The sequence below is a fragment of the Hakea prostrata genome, chromosome 10 (genome assembly GCF_041222555.1).
Source record: "Hakea prostrata isolate BN-2017 chromosome 10, UWA_Hpros_2, whole genome shotgun sequence".
Lineage (NCBI taxonomy): Eukaryota > Viridiplantae > Streptophyta > Magnoliopsida > Proteales > Proteaceae > Hakea > Hakea prostrata.
Window position 1 is genome coordinate 5,689,768 of NC_142609.1, and position 17,466 is coordinate 5,707,233.

The 17,466-nt window shown below is 39.3% G+C and overlaps 2 protein-coding genes across 2 annotated transcripts in view; both read right to left on the minus strand.

The window, feature by feature from the left end:
- LOC149001675 (alpha-N-acetylglucosaminidase-like) overlaps nucleotides 1-1,610 on the minus strand; it is a 92,792-nt gene extending 91,182 nt beyond the window's left edge. The window contains exon 1 of the mRNA XM_089136841.1: nucleotides 1,128-1,610. Within this exon, the coding sequence (XP_088992967.1) occupies nucleotides 1,128-1,331 (204 nt within the window). The 5' untranslated portion in view covers nucleotides 1,332-1,610. The remainder of the gene's footprint in view (nucleotides 1-1,127) is intronic.
- Nucleotides 1,611-6,893: 5,283 nt separating this feature from the next.
- GUN5 (magnesium-chelatase subunit chlH, chloroplast, putative / Mg-protoporphyrin IX chelatase, putative (CHLH)) lies at nucleotides 6,894-12,595 on the minus strand. The gene is made up of 4 exons (XM_089136347.1): nucleotides 10,967-12,595; nucleotides 10,566-10,648; nucleotides 8,195-9,997; nucleotides 6,894-7,942 (listed from the first exon to the last, which is right to left on the minus strand). The coding sequence occupies exons 1-4, from the start codon at nucleotides 12,372-12,374 to the stop codon at nucleotides 7,088-7,090; spliced, it is 4,149 nt and encodes a 1,382-aa protein (XP_088992473.1). The 5' UTR covers nucleotides 12,375-12,595; the 3' UTR covers nucleotides 6,894-7,087.
- Nucleotides 12,596-17,466: the final 4,871 nt, after the last annotated feature.

A 17,466-nucleotide genomic window follows, 5' to 3' on the forward strand; every position in this document is an offset into this window, starting at 1 on the left:
TTGGATGACTTGTGCTCAATCAAGAAGTCGTTGCCGAAAGGGTTGTGCCCTTTAATAGGACGGTTACTCCTGCATCCAGCACGGTCAAGATCTCCTCTTACTCCTACATCGACTCCTCTTCTTGACAGTCTTACTACATCGCCACACCATTACAACTCTATCAGTGCCATCTAAAACCTTCTGTCCCTGCTGGAGTTCTGCTCTCTAATGTTCCACATAGTCTGATTCGGTGTCTGATGCTCTTGGTATTTGAACTTCTTCTACTGACTTGCCAGTCAGACTTAAAAAATGGAACCCAGTGTTGTACACAAAATCCTTGGCTGTAAATATTATAGAAAACTGTGTGTAGATTCTCAATTACCACCTTCTCTACATAATTCTATATTATCCATGGTCTTCTTATGCCATTCCTATGGCTGTGATTCTGATCAACCCGATTCTTCTAATAAGATGACCTGAAAGGGCTATATTTCTCAGGATATCATCTGAACTCCAGACAAATGCATGAACCTCCAAATTGAGCTGCATTTATCATCTTAACCATTGTTAAAACACGTATTCACCATTTGTCATTTTTTAATGTTCTTCATTTTTTTCAACCATCTCAAGTATTCTTTGCTGTTTAAAACCATCTTAACCATTGAACTCAGGTTTCTTTACTGTTCCCTTTTTGCTGACTAATGTCAGCACTAGCCAACCAGCATCGAATAAGGGGCTACATAATGCACAACACTAGTAATCAATGAATTATCATATCGTACATGCCCATCCATCAATTGAATTAGTTTACATATGGTTATTCTAAGATAAAGACAAAGTATAACAAGATCCATACTGAAAATAATGTATTGCGGAAAATAATAGTAGCAACAACAGTCCAGGATAAGTAATAATAAACCCAAACCCAAGCCCCAGTGGGGAAAACTATATTATTTGAATATGACATTTAGAATTTTACAGGTTCATGATTGCAGTCCTCTTTCCCGTATAAGGTAGTCCTCCATTCCTCCATTGTATTCCTAGATTCTCTATTTTCTTAATCATAACCCAGATACTCGATGATGAAAACATTGGTACTGTATGCAAAGTGACATGAAGCATCAAGTAGAAGCGAATAAACATCATACCTTGGAAATGATCTTGAATTCAAAACTAGATACATGGGTAGGAAGAATTCTCCCAACAAGTGCCTTAGCTGCGGCTTCTTGTACAGAAGCAGGTGCTCGTTTACTGTCAAGACGACTCTGCAGGGCCTCTATTGCATCCATCTCCGATGAAACTAGAGGAAGTAGGATGATAAAGAGAAAATACAGAGGTAGCAAACGCGACATGTTTTGATTTCTTCTGAATTGAAGAGTTTAGAACCAGAGGAATCAATGGTTTTGCTTGTAAGCAGGTTGAGTGATTCACAGTAAATGGAAGACCAAAATGGCAACGCAGCAAATTGGCCATATATAACCTTTGCAGGATGAATCACCAGATTGTTGCACAGCCCACGACTGCGAGAACCAGTTGTTTAATATTTTTCCTGAAAAAGTATATAATTGAGTCTTTTTCATCTACCAACCTTCAGTAGAGTATGCTTTTCCCTCTTACCAAAAAACAAAACAGTATAGTATGCTTTCCCTACAGAGTCAAACCTGGATCATTCATTAGGCCATTTAATTACAAATAGAGTTTTTTTTTTTTTTTTTACTCTTTTTAAATTAATACCCTGCGTTGGTTTCCATGTGTCAATCATCTGTCAAACTCAGCACCTTCTTCTTGAATTAACGTGTGCATCATCAATCTTCTTCTCCGTAAGATGAAAGATCTCAATTCGAACACAATGAAGGTCCCTCTGGTCTGCTAGCCTTCAACTATCCCTACCCAGAGAGAAATCTTCGATGATGATGTTCTTAATTTTGTTTCGTTTTCGTCTTTCGGCTCTATGTTAAAAAGAAATAAATTTTTGAATTTTTTTTCCCCCATTTTACTCACTTAACAGGCCTACTCTACTCAAGTGGCCAATATTACGTATTGCCCAATCCAGTGAACTCGAAATATTACCAATTATCGAATGAGCATTTTGCTCATAAGTAAAAGGAACTATAAAATTTATCTTTTATTTTACAAAATCTCACTTGATTTTTCAAATTTACAAAAAAAAAAAATTCCAACCAGGCTTGTAGAGCAAAACAGAACCCTACCCATCACCCGAGCCAGAAAATACAAGTCCAAGTCTACCTTCCGTAGGTATGGTGCTCCGTCAACGATTTTCATTCTAAAGCTTGAAGCTTTCACGAATGGTTGGAATCGCACATCTTATTGTGCCAGTAACCTCGGCAGAATCGGAACCTTAAAAAGATATGGAAATGGGATTAGATCTGAAAACCGTCTATGGGAGAGATACTCAATCATTGCTTGCGGCACTACCATTGCCACTTTAAATGTCGATGATATCAAAAGAACCTGGTAGAGGTATAGAATCTAATCCAAATCTTGCTCCAACTGGAATGCCAAAATAAAGCTAGACGAAGAATGTGAACCAGAGTCCTGGATCAATCGTCCGAATCACATCTTAGTATGTTGACTTGTTCTTCTTCATGGTAAACTTGAGCTGCTTTTTGCAAATTTCTCACTCAAAAACACCTTTTGAAGAAGGGATCGTTTTTTCCCGTCTTCGTGGAATCGATTTTAATGGCAAGGAACAACAATAGATTACAAGTTTGTCAGTTGGATTGGGATCTAGGAAATAATCTAACCTATGATCTGCTAGAGAATGTTCAACCAAATTAGTTTTTGAGTTTAGTATCTTTCGAGAGCCGCTCAACATTGATAGCAATGGCGACAATCACTTTCAAGGGAACCCAAGTTGGAACAAAACCAACTCCAGTGGTGGCACGTTGCCCACAAGGGGAAATGTCCCACACATTTCGACCATTTAATGGCTCATGGATGACCAAAAAGGGCGATCAACAAGTTCGAAGAGGAAGGTGAGTTGAATTATAAAAATTGAATGGAGAGCCGATCTTCAAAATCTGATTATGTTTTGCTCCACAAGACCGAGAGTTTATTTGTAAATTTAAAAAATTAAGTGAAGTTTTGTCAAATAAAAATAAAAAATTTCTTTTTACCCAATGGTAAAATGATCATTTCAATCTCAAAGTTAACATAACAACAAACAACTTGTAATGCTTCAAGTTCACCGGATTAACATTGGCCACTTAGGACCAAGGTTCGACATGTCGACTCATGTCGCCGTGTCGGACCATGGCAAACGCACGGTCGACATGTCGCCAAAAGTCGCTCGACTTTTGGCAAGGGTTCGATAAAAAATCGAACCCTTGTTTCGAAGGGTATTTTAGGTCATTTTGACATGAAATTTGACGTGAAACCTAGTTTGAAGCCAATAAACACATTGGGAGTGTTATTTTGACCTAAAACATCACCTAACCTAAAGTTTATAATTGGCACATGTCCGAGCTATATGCGGGCAAAACTGAAAGTTTGGAAATTTCATATAAATTAATGTAAATATGCAAAGAGAACACAAATACACAAGTAGTAAAGAGATGTACTAAAGTTTACAATTCATTATACAATTATGTTGAGTATGGCTCATGCTTCACATATTGTTGCCGAAGGATACGGGGTCCCGCTCCCCGGTGAGTGGGTGGGGGTCCAGGGAGGCCGCCTCTGCGAGAGTGTGGGGACAACACTCCCGGAGCTTTTAGAGGCCCTATGTCACTTTGGCAAAAAGCGAACAAAAAAATCGGTGAAAAACAAACGAAAGGCTGTTATATATGGCGAATGTAGCGATATATCGCCGATTTTTCGCCAATATATTGACTTGTCGGCAACATATCGCCGACACAAGGGGATATGTCGCCGACATTTGGTATATATCGTGTTCTGCGGGGAGTCGTGTCGCCCCCCAGCGACATGGCGACATATCACCCTACTCAATGAACCATGCTTAGGACCCGACTGAAGTGGAAAAAAGAAAGAAAAAAAAAACCCTAAAATTTTAAATGGGACAAAATTTCAAGGTATCGCTTCAAATTTCAAGTTTCCATTTGAAGTTCTCTTTTCGTTTTTAGTTACAAAAGGCAGTCTCGGGAGTCGGGATGAATTTTGGTAAATTTCAGTTGGACCTCTTGGTATTTGATCAAAATCAGATTCCATCTAAAAAGAATCCCATTTTACGTCTGGCTCCTTGCATAATTCATAAAATACTCCGGAAACGACACTCCGTCAGGTCCTGGGGTTCTACTAGTTTTACAACATTCTCTGACGAAAATATCCTGGGGTTCTCCCTGTCTGCTACTTCTCTTTGTTCCCTCCGCAGGGCCGCCATTACCGTTGGATCATCCACCCACTGCTCATCCATCTTGGCTCCTTCTCGCCAACTCAGCCTTCACATTCTTCTCCTACGAATTTGGACAGACCGAATGGGTATGATAACAGAGATGAAGATGGAAGTATTGACATCAAGATCAAGAACCTGCAATTTGTTGTCCATCGAATCCTACCTGGTTTGTCACCCCTGTGAAAATAGAAATTTTGCCTGGTTGAACAACCAATTTTTGTACTTCCACGTCAATTTCAGATGGATTATTCCTTACCTGGCACTGTTTGTTTATTGAATCGAAAGGATGAAAAAAATAATTTTTTGTTATAAAATCTCAAAGTGTAATTTATTTGGTTCAATAAAATGGAAAACTTGACAGTCAATAAGTTTGTCGCGCGTAGCAAGTTCTCGACCCATCTTCAATGGAACCAGAGAACAGAGTTGTAGTCCTTCTCGGTCGATTGTCTTCGTCGTGCATAGTTCCACCTTTATTTACTTTCAGGCATCGTGGTTCTATTTGCTACCTCTATTTTAGCGAAATGCCTATCTTTAAGAGGATCAAGCATCTTCTCTTACTGCTTTATCCCTTTGGGTCTTCCTTTCTCTGTTTTTAAGTGGTAACTGTGGAAGTTGGAGTTTAAGACATTATTTTCCTAGATCAATTCTGAAACCCTGCAGAGAAAGATAGAATCAAAACCATCGAAGAAGGGGGAGTTAAAGTAATGAATGAATGGAACTAGGAAAACAACTTATGAGTTTTGAGATGAAAAGCTGGAGAAATTACTGTGTTTGAAAGTATCTGGGGAGAATATGCTGGATATCATAGATGATCCCAAACAATGTAGTCGTTTCAAGGTCTGCTCCCGGATACAATCGTTTCATGGATGATCTTCCACCATTTCGTAGGTTTTGGTTTGGGAAGGAAGAGGCCCAGCGTCATGCAAACCCTCCATTAATTGAGGTGGAGACAAAAATGAAGACAAAGAAGGGGAGGAGCCACTGCCACCACCTTGCATTAAGCATTTTCTGGTATGCTTCTGAGACCATGTTGTTCTGATCCAATTTGACTTGGGCATCGTCTCTTTATTCTTAGATTCTTGATTCTTTTTACTCTGTTCAACGATGAACTATGGTTTAGTCAATTGGGGAAGATGATAAGCATATTCTATGATTTCATTTTTTTTTTTTTTTAATTAGTAATCAGGACTTGAATTGTGTCCCTTTTCTGCGTAGTACAGGGGACCACCAGATTCAAGATATGAACTTCTTTTTATACAAAAGAAATTACATCGAACTTCAGAGTATCCAGTTGGAAATTATCATTAAAACTTTGTTTGATCCAAAATTCAACTAAATTTATTTGGTCCAGCTTGGTTAATCTGGCTCAAATTCTGATTACATTTGCATTGACAACTTTTGAGACCTGAGAATTCTCCAATTACAACATACAGTGATTGTCTTCTTTGTCTTTGATTTTCTTACACTATACATTTTGTCTTACTTTTTATTTATTTGATTTGATACATGTGTGATTCCACATGTATCACATTGCATAACAGGACGTGTATAAACAAGTAGAAATTATTGAATAAGACTCAAACTAGGCTGACTAATAAAATTATAATAATAACACAAAATTTAGTAAGGTAACTTGATTACACAGGATTACTTAACATATGGAATAAAAATTGGTTAGATAGGGGATTATTACATATACTTTTTTTTTTTTTTGGGTAATAGGGATTATCACATATACACCCAATTAGTTTTCCAACATATTGAGATTATGCAAAATTGAGCTGCATCATATGGATAAAGTTGAAATTGTACATTAATTGATATATTGGCTCCCAGATGAACCCAATGCCCTCTCTAGGAAACCCACCTCCCTTCTCTAGTAAGCCCAACACCCAGAGTGCTCCCTATGAGCACCCAATGGCTGTGCTGACTAGATCCATACTGGGTATCAGGTATGTGTGCCAGTAAGCATCCAATCAACCAACAGTTGGATGTCCGCCTAGAGGAAGCTGACCATGCATGATGCTGCTGCCCAACACTCACTCTCTACTTGGCTTTTCTCATAGGAGCTCAGCACCCAGAGAGTGCCAGCAAGGCATCCAACAACTGGGGCTGTGCTGCACACATGTCAATGTTTGGCCTGTCAGCCATTGACACGTCTGCAACACAACCTAGTCATGGATGCATTTCTTAAGAGGCTGGGCTCCCTGGAGACAAGCACAATCCACCCCTCAACCCCCTTTCAAACTGGATACAGTTCCCTGTTTTAGTTTCCAACTAGGTACTCAGGAGATAGGTGAGAAGGGACAAAAGAGAATTCACATTAAAGACTTACAATGGAAGAATCATACCACAAACTCAAATCACAATGCACTTTGGCACTATGAAGTACTCAAAAGATAGGTGAGAAGGGAAAAAAGGGAATTCACTGCCAATGCAGGGTTGGTTGAGTGGTAAAGATCCATACTTCTCAGTGGAGAGGTGTTGTTGGGTTTGACCCTTGCGGACGCCATTTCACTTCTAGTATTAAAAAAAGCACCAATACCACACAAAAGAAAATTTCACATTAAAGACTAATAGTGGAAGAATCATAACGCAAACTCAAATTACAATGCACTTCGGCGCTACAACTTATTGATCTCCCTCTCTAGGCATAAAGGGAAAGAGATAGAAGAGCAAAACAGACTGCAATCAAATTTTAAATGTTCAAGTCATTTTACAGATTTATTCAACAGTTCACCGGTCAATCCCTTCGATCTTGTCTTCAACTTCGGAGTATAACTGCCTTAACTTCTCAATGTTATCCTCTGATGTCTCCCAGTACCCACGCCCATTAGCTTCTAAGAAGGTTTGCACCAACTTCCTGAACGAATTTGGATTCGTTTTCATCAATCTGTTGAGCATATCCTCATCTTGAATGAAAGTTGAGTTCGCTTCTTCATAAACCCAGTTGTCAACTTGGCCTGAGGTAGCACTCCAGCCAACCGTGTTTGTGAGTCTCTTCTCAATTTCACGAACTCCCTCATACCCACTAGACATCATACCTTCATACCATCTCGGGTTGAGCAGTTTGGTGCGAGCATCAAGCCTAACGGTCTCTGACAATGTCCGCACTTGAGCATTAGCTGTAGTGGTGTCAGCAATGTATGCTTTAGGCTTCCTACCATCCTTTCTGAGGTTTTGTACCAGGTTGGTTGGGTCTGAGTCAAAGTAATGGCTGACATCAGTGAGTGAGATTTCAGCTGAGTCAAGATTTTGGAATGTAGCATCAGCAGTGCTGAGTGCCATCTCAAACACCTTGCGCTTCTCTGTCATGCCTGCACCAGGGGCATCACAGTCAAAGGCGAATGATTTGCGGCTCAGATACATGTCCTGGAGTTGTTTCTCATCGTTCCATGATGAATTCTCAACAGCAAGATTGATGTTGGACGAGTAGGAGCCTGATGCATTGGAGAATACACGGGTTGCAGCCTCACGCACACCAATGCCGAGGCTTTCTGCTTGTTGACATGCGTGCTTCTTGACATAGTTTTGGTCCTCTGGCTCATCTAGTTCTGCCACCATTTTAACAGCTCGGTCTAGGAGGTTCATCTACAAAATTAAATCAGTTGAGAAACAGCATTAGTGCTACTTGACAGAAAAACCAGAAAACACACACATTTGATCTGATTTAGTATGACCTGAATAGTCAGCTAGGTCATCACCTGATCATAAATACTTAGAAGAGCAAGTTAAAAAGGAGATATAAACTACATGCAGTAACCATAAGGATTGTATATCAACAGTAACAACATGAAGCTGTACCAATTATGCAGTGGACAAGAAAAATAAAGAGGGAAAAACCTGATTGATGAACAGATCTCTGAACACTCCCGAGCAATTGACGACAACATCAATTCTAGGTCGTCCAAGTTCTTCAAGAGGAATTGTCTCCACCTTGTTGACACGGCCAAAGGAATCCGCAATTGGCCTTGCTCCGATCATCCACAAGACTTGAGCTAATGACTCCCCGTAGGTCTTAATGTTATCCGTGCCCCACAACACAAGTGCAACTGTCTCGGGAAATTGTCCCCCATTTTCTGCTTTCTGTCTCTCCAGCAACCTATCCACCACCACCTTTGCACTTTGCATGGCTGCTGCTGTCGGAATAGCCTGTGGATCTAATGCATGAATGTTCTTTCCAGTTGGCAAAACCTTTGGGTTCCTAATAGGATCTCCACCAGGGCCTGGTTCCACATAACTGCCCTTCAGGGCTTGTTTCAAGCTCCCTAGTTCATTATCAGCAACAACCAACTTCAAACACTCACCCAAGAACTCAAACAAGACCCTCAGCTTCTCACGGTTAGCCCTGTAAAATTTTGTATTTGATAAGTACTGCACCCATGGCTCATTCAACCCAAATCCAAGGATTGAACTCAACCTATCAGCCACATCGACTACTTGGCCCTTTTTATTGGTGGTTTTATCCACAAAGGCTGATACTGATCCACGTGATGCCTCTGTAATCTGACGTAGCAGCTCCACATCCCTCAAGATGCCCTTGTCACTTCCCCGATAGATATCCTCAATGTTCCTTCCAACTGTCTCAGCCAATATTGATGGAAGAGAATTTATCCCCTCTTCAGGGCGGTCAAGTGCTGCTATATTGACAAGTGTTGCAACTGCTTCCATGGCCGAAGGTGGCTCTCCAATGACATGGAGACCACAAGGCAAGAGCCGCGACTCTATCTCCATGATCTTGGAGTAAACCTTTCCAACTACAAGGTCCCGCTCTTTGGCTGAAAGTTCCTCCCCTTCTTCAGGAAGGTTGACATCCTTGTCAAGGTTGCATTGCTTAGCAGTGCTGATGATGGAGCTCACAATTTGAGGCCCACGACCACTGTCTTTTAGAGATTGGTAAGACGAGATTAGCTCACCAAGCTGTTTGAGGCCCTTGTAAAGTCCAGCATTCTCTGCAGGAGGTGTCAGATAGCTAATGGTGTTGGCATAGCTGCGACGCTTGGCTATGGTAGCTTCTGAAGGATTGTTTGCAGCATAGTAGTAGACATTGGGGATGTTACCAATAAGACTGTCAGGATAGCAAACATCACTCATCCCAACCTGTTTCCCTGGCATGAACTCGAGAGAACCATGAGTTCCGAAGTGGAGAACAGCATCAGCCTTGAAAATCTTCTCAACAAAGGAATAGTATGCAGCGAATCCATGGTGTGGACTGGCTGATTTGGAGAACAGCAGTCGCATTGGGTCACCTTCATATCCAAATGTGGGTTGCACTCCAATAAACACATTACCATACTGTTTCCCGTACACCAAAAGACTCTCACCATCAGAGTTTAGATTGCCCGGTGGTTTTCCCCAGTTCTCTTCTAGTGCAGTGGCATAAGGAGTGAGATTCTGGTACTCCCTAACACCCATCTTGTATGCAATATTGAGGTTTGGACTGCTGAATTGTGCTTCCTTATCATGAATAACATCTTCAATCATATCTTCGGCTTTCTCAGGTAAGCCCTCAACTCTGTATCCATCCCTTTGAAGTTCCTTTAAGACAGAGTAGATGGAGGAGAATACATTGAGGTAGGCAGCAGTTCCAACATTGCCCTTGTCTGGAGGAAAGCTGAACACGGTAATAGCAAGCTTTTTCTCTGCCTGCAATCAGGCAGAACCAGAGTTTAAATAATCATGAGCAGATCTCTGGTTAGCTTTCTGCCTTACACATGATGCCTTGAATAAATTAATAAATTGTTTTATCTCATAAGCGTTTAATAGGAAACATTATCTTGAAAACATAACCATCATGCACTGAACACAACAATAACGTCAATTCAAGGTGTTGCTTCTTGATTACAAAGTCCATAGCTAGAATTGAAATTAAAGCAACTCAAAAATGCAGTCAAGAATCAGTTGAATTACAAAAATCACCCAAAATAAATAAATAGATTGACACATTAGTGATTATAACTTGAGGCAATTGATAAGTAATATATCATATCTAATTATAGGTATAACTCAAAATGGAGAACCATAAAAGAACTATACAGTATTCCCATCCACCTCATTTTCATACAAAACATGTTTCTGAATATGTCAGTTTTCACCAATAGTACTTAAATAGGACAGCCCTTCACAGGTTTTCTAGACATGTGCAAAGTTTGTGCAAGAAAAATGAATTAACAATGACTAGTGTAGAGTTACTAAATGCAAGCAGGTAAATTACCTTGGATTTTCTTTTCAGTTCAGCCCATCTGATTGCCCTGGTGCAGAGCTGCTCCACCCTCTTATGTAGAGCATGTGCCTTTCCTGCAAACAAATAAATTGATCAGAACCCAAGAACCATCTAACAGGAAAACAATCTTACCTAGGGATTCACTTTTAGTCAATCAACTCAAGGAACATAGGGAATTATACAAACAGAAGACAAGCAAGTCCAATTGGAAAAAGCAGAGCACCAAAGGAACAGATTGCAACAACAGAAGCAGAAAGCTGAGAAGTGCTAGGAGTGTCCAAAAAATAGCAGCAATGAAAGAAACCAACAAAACAATTGGATTGCCATGGAGATATCATACTGTGAAATGAATATTAAGAGGGGGGGGGGGGGAGGGATTAACTACACCTCACCAGTTCTAGGGTCACGGCCAGCAAAAACAATGGGCTCCATGCCACCGTCCAGCTCAGGAAGAGCAACCTGCAAAGCCACCTGAATTGGATGCAGTCCCAAGGTACTGTATAGCCATTCTTCTGTTGTCTGGAACACCAAAGGCAAGGCAACGATGTATGGCACATCAAGCTTCATTAATGCCTCAACAGCTCTCGGATGATCTTGCCTTGCAGGACCTCCAACAAGAGCAAAACCCGTCAATGACACAACAGAATGTACAAAAGGCTTCTTAGTGATTGGATCAATCAAAAACCTCTCAATTGGGCCTGAGAAATCAAGTCCGCCAGAAAAGATGGGTATCACCTTAGCTCCATTTGCCTCAAGCTCCATGATGACAGCAACATAGTGGCTCTCATCCCCAGTAACAATATGACTTCTCTGCAAAATCAGCCCAACTACAGGACCATTTGGGTCCTTCAACTTTGCATTGGCATCCTTTCTTGTCCCGTACCAGTTCAAATACTCCTTCACATCATCATACATACAAGGGGCCAAAGGGTGCCATATTCCAGTGTCCAAAAACAAAACTGGATCTGAATACTCAATCTTGGTCCCTTTCAGGGCCGGCACATAGGACCCAGATATCATTTTCAAGAAATTTTGCAAATTTTCTGGTGAGCCACCAAGCCAGAATTGCAAACTAAGTATATACAACCGAGCATCTTGAGCTTTATCACTTGGTAAGTACTTAAGAACCTTAGGCAAAGTCCTTACTAGCTTTAACATGCTCTCTGCAAATCCTGCAGATTGCTTCTTCCTCTTGAAGAGCTGGAAAAAAGGGCTCTTCGATTGCCCAAGCTGCGACATGCTAAAAGAACCCAACTTGTTTAGTCGCATGACCTCAGGCATTGAAGGGAATACCAACACTGCGTCAAGTCTATCTCTCTCCTTCTCAACTGCTGTCTTAACCTTCTGTGCTAGCTCTTCAACAAAAATAAGAGAACCTATAAAGATGTTAGCATCTTCAAGATCTTTACAGAATGTTTGGTAAGTGGATTCGTCACGTAGCTCTTCAACCAAGTAACCAACAACTTCAAAGGAAGCATACCTCTCATTTTTGTTTAGATTCCTTACAGCAGCCGAGACAGAAGATTGGTACTGAGCTTCAAGTACCACATAGACAATTTTAACTCTGGGTAACCCCAGGTTATTGTCGGGAAGAATTCTACGTACCTCTTGTGTGGTTTGGGTGAACAACCCATTACCAATTGCAGTACATCTGAGCCCAAACCCAGCTCTTCTACTGCTTTGATTGAGCTTCTTGGGTAGGAATGAGTGGAGAAAGAAATGCTTTTGAGATAGAGATGACAAGTGTTCTACCTTTGAAGTGGGTATGGCTGTAAATGGTGAAGACACCAGATACGCCATTAGCTAAAATCTCACACACCCACCGCAGGGAAAGAGATAGAGATACAGGTAATAGAGAATATTCTCTGTTTTCTTCTCTCTGTTCTGAGGTCTGATCTCTCTTCTTCTTCTTCTTCTTGCTGAGTGGAAGGGCTGTGAGTTTATGTACATTGAGTGGAGGCAATTGAAGGTACTGAAGGTGAACGGTGGTTTTTTTCAGTTGGTGGTGTAGTGAAGGACACGTGGCTAAACTGGTGGGTCGAGAAGAATTTCTGATTCACGTTTTTTTGAGATTGAATTTATTTATTTTATGTCAAGTCTCCGAACAGAGAGTATATTTCTTTATCCTTTGGAACCATTAGAGATGAAATTTCCTGATTTCTCATTGGCTCATTTGGATTCCTCTTATTGCAGGTGATCCAGCTAACTTTATGCAAAATATCCCTACCCTACAGGACACCTTTTTCGTCATATAAGATTTCATAAAAGATTCATCTTTTGTGTTTGTGATGTAGAGAGAGAGTGTGTTGAAAGAAATTGATATTTTTGTTTCCTTTCGTCTTCTAGTCTCTCCGGGTACAACACTCGATGTGTCCCAGTTTTAACCCACCATTGTATCTTTTTTCTCTTATCCCGCAGGATTAGATTTCGCATGATCTTGAGAGATAATTAGAAGGCATTCAGATAGACAATATCCACTCACTATCTAAATTTTACAAGCCAAGCTGCCATTTAGAAGAAGAAAAAATATATATGAAAGAAAAGAAATCAAGGTTCCATCCAAATGATGCTAACATCTGTCATAATAGTTTCTCCACGTATGTGGAGTCTTGAATGATTATCATAGGATTGTTAGGATCAATCAAGGCCAACCCAACTCAATACGGACCAATCAAACGTAATCAAAGTGGAGGTGAGCTTTGATTAAGCTAGGCGGTCCTAAGTTTGCGTTCCACGTTTTTGTTTTTCTTTTTCTTTTTACCAAGTTCATTGTAACAGGTGTCCATAAGTCTTTGGATATGGGGTTGGGGTGGAGGAGGGGGAGTATAGAGGAGATGAAAGATCGAACCACAGACCTCCTGGGATTTTAGGCTTCTAACAAGAGGCTGCATCCCAATGTGCTAGAAGAGCAACCACCTTTAAGTTGAAATGGTAAGTATTGTATTAAGATGACTATCATAAGTACATACATCCATGCATTATTCTCCAAGAAAAAAAAAAATACATGGGATTAATTGCTGAAACTACTTATATAATTGCTTTCTCCAATGTTAATGCTCTAAATAATTTTTACATGAATCAATAGTAATGCTATCCGGCAGCAGATGACCGGACACGAAATTAACCCGGGGAAGTCGAACGGACACCTAACGGCGGGGGGGGCGAGTCAAAAAGTCTTCACCAAATCCGCGTCAAATAATTTTGGTTCCTTCTTCCACCCAAACACCAATTTTAATTCAGTTGTCTGTTTCAAATCTTGATTTGAATCTCGGACTCTGCCCGCCCTAAATGAACGGAAAAAATTGAGAATGTTGATTGGTGGTTTATGGGATTAGGAACAATAGGCAAAGATGTCCCCTTCCATTTTAAGTTGTTCTGCACATAGTACTTTGAAGGGTGATTCATGCAATGTTATCATAGAACTATAGAAGAGGTCCATACGACTATCAAAAACAATACACATAGAAATGGATACCATAAGGTGATTAATTGCTAACCTTGAATTATTTTGATTCTTACTATACTATGCTGGACTAATATGTGTAACATTGTGTAGAGATATTCTTACTATACTATACTACACTATCGAATCATTAGGTATGGATCATCAAATGCTATGATACTACGTAAATAGTGAAGAAAGGGGATCAAATTTCAAAGCCTTTCCTTGGGTAGGATTAATCTAAAAGAGAAGCAAAGAAAAATCGAGAATTGGTTAAATTTGTGAAGAAGCAATAGTCAAATATTTAAAAAAGGGGATGAAAGCACGCAAATCCTCTCTACCCAATTGTCTGTCCTCCAATATCTCCTCTCTCACATGTCTGTTTCATTAATAGGATCAAAATAGTGCCATGAAAAAGTGATGTTGAATTTAGGCAATGCATGGTTGCTTGATTAGTAAAACTAACACCTCATAGCAAAGAGGTTGTGGTTTTGACCCTTGCTTCCCACCCCCTATGTATAAAAAGCTCCATTATATAAATAAATAAATAAATAAAAGAAGGTAATGTTGGGTGGACAAAATGTGAGTTTGGATCCTCTCTTTAGAGGATTTCTCTCAACGTCCTTTCGTTAAACACTTATTGAGAGATAACCTCCAAGAAAGGAAACCAAATACATAAAAACAAAGATTCATAAGATACTTAAATGTTTAACTTATGCAGTTTGAAAAGAGCATATTTGAGTTGGTAACACTAGTTGAAGATAGAAACATGGTTTCTACTAATCAATTTATTGAAAAAACAATTACTCCCTGGTGCAATGGGTGAGTTGTGCTCCTAAAGCCCATGCTCACTAGTAGATCTCGAATTTGAACATCTTACTTTTCACCACCTTTCTCCACCCCCTACACCCCATCATTGCATGCACTATGAGTTTACGACCTCATCTTGGATCCAGATCCTCTCCACCTTGGTGGACGGTCCCCCCATGCCCCTACCCTCACGATGGATCTAACACAATCCTGCTCATAATACACAAGCAAGCTGAATGGCGACATATAGCTAAATTCACAATATGGCAATTAGCCATAGGCGGCATTTAGCCAAATCTTTGATCTACAATGGTTTTTGCCTAAATTTTGATTTATGGTGGCATTTAGCCTAAATCTTAGGTGGCATTTGTCACAAACGGTTTTGCCATAGATGGTTATGCCACAAGCAGTTCTACCACAAACGACTTAGCTATGGGCGGTTTTGCTACAGGCGATTTTGCCAAGAGGCGGTTTTTGTCATGGGCGATTTTTCCAAAGTCAGATATTAACCTTAGATCGATCATGGTGGTTTGCTAAATTATATTTAATATCTGATTATTCTACCCGTGAGTTAATTTAAGGTATATTGATTATTGATCAAAAAAGGACCTTCAAGAGAGAATGTTTTTATGATCACATAAGGTTTTACATTTTTTTATCTCTTGTATGCATCCCAAGGGTTCATATCAAAGAATTGTTAATGTCTGTAATTGCAGATAGTTGTGTTATGTATATTGAGGAAAGTCTTGTACCATCGTTCACATTAATTATTAGTTGGTTGAATCCATATTTCTAAGTGGTGTAGGATTATGGGAGTTATTGCCAAATACATACGTAGGTAGCCGTGTTAGTATAGTCCAAGTGGGAGATTATTGGGTTTTAGGTTTAATTAACACCAATCCCTTCTTAGGCCCATATTCATGGCTCATATTCAATTTAACACCAATCCCTTACTTATGAATTAATTTTTGATATTTAGTTTATATGTTTGAAGATCTTTTCTCTTTTATTTCTAACATTTTTGCAAATTTTAGTTTGTTAGCTGCAATGAATGAGCATTTCTATGGTTTGTTATTGCTCTTGAAGTTACTAATTTTGGTCACCATAGGTTTAATTGTTAACATGTTGAACAACACTTTCTATGTCGAAATTTATGTCAACAGAAATGTCAAGTTTTTTTTTTTTTTTTGTAATAAAGCAAATTTTATGAGCAAATCAGTCCTTAGTAATACATAATGGAGGTGGGTTGGCACTAATAATTAAGTTTTGTCCAGCTTTAGAGACTATACTATCTACTATGTTAAAGTGCTTTAAGAGGGTAGGGGATTTAAAGTTATACAATGATGCATGTTGGCATTTAGTTAGAATGTCTATCAAAGTTGTTGTTAAGTGTAGTGGCCATGCTTCTTTTTTTGGTTTTGGTAGAAGTTTGAGAACTTCAGGGATGTTGCATCAGATTTATTTGATCGATATCTTTGGTGTTGTTGTATACTTCAACTCTTCTTGAATTGCCACTATTGTTGCTTCCATCTTGTTGAGATTTTGATCCGTTCTTGCTTTAATGTTGTTTGTTCTTCCTTATTTAGCAATCCCCACACTTCCCCCTATACTAGCAAGCCAACATCAAATACCCTTGCACCCAAACATGGATATGAGTTTGATGAATATTTGTCAATTGATACATCATGAGTTTGAGTTTCATTTATGTTTTCCTTATTTTTCTCAAGGGTGGAAATGTTATCCTGAGTTTTATTTGTTACTTGTAGCCAGTATTGGACCTTTTCAAAGAGTTAGTGGGGGTTTGGTTTGTGATTTGTGAAGATTATACAGTTTCTTTATTTCCACAAAAATAACAAGTGATAATTAGACCGAGAAAAACCATTGTTTTGCTTCTATGTCCAATTGAAGGTTAAGGAGGAAGTCATTGCACATATGGAGTATAGAGTCATGTGCAATGTACTCCATTCTTAACCCTATTGGTCCTACTGCCCAAATTTTCTTAGTTCATTCGCATGAAATGAAGATGTGTCATAATGTCTCTGTCTTGTCTCTGCAAAATTCACAAAAGTGACTTCGATTCAGCTAACCGAACTTCTGCCTCTACATCTCCTTCCACTGGGATAGAGTAGACTTAACTGGTAACCCTGCATTTAGAAGACGCCAAAAGAAATATTTAAATTTGAGGTGCAAGGGTAGTTTCCAAAAGAATTTCCAATAGAAATGTCAAGTTGATAGTATTTTAATGATCCAACATGGGAGTAACCATTGTTGTTTTAGAATTTATGATAGAATGTTCCTTGAGTAATCACTTTACCTGAGGGGTACATCAGAAGTTTAGAAATTAGTAAGGCATCATTTTTATAACAACTTTGAGTTTATTTATTTGATATTTTGACTTGTTTATAAGGAGATTCAAAGGGTGATTTTCTTTCACCTAATTGTTGATATTTGTCATCATTGTGTAATAGGTGTTTAATGCAAACATAAGTACTAATTTTTTGTTATTATAAATTGTGTGCTAGAGCTTCCATATCATTAGTTTTCATCATGTTGGGTGTTGTTGATTACCTTTTAAAGTAAATTATTATGCCTATTCTAATACCTTAAAAATGGAGCCGTTTTTGCTGAAGTGAATTGATA

What these genes read in the sequence shown, in the direction of transcription:
- GUN5 (XM_089136347.1), bottom strand. Translation starts at nt 12,374, where the DNA reads ATGGCGTATCTGGTGTCTTCACCATTTACAGCCATACCCACTTCAAAG. An exon ending in TGGCCGTGACCCTAGAACTG is followed by an intron (nt 10,649 to 10,966) that starts GTGAGGTGTAGT and finishes ATTTGTTTGCAG; the next exon opens with GAAAGGCACATGCTCTACAT. An exon ending in GAGATCTGTTCATCAATCAG is followed by an intron (nt 7,943 to 8,194) that starts GTTTTTCCCTCT and finishes TTAATTTTGTAG; the next exon opens with ATGAACCTCCTAGACCGAGC.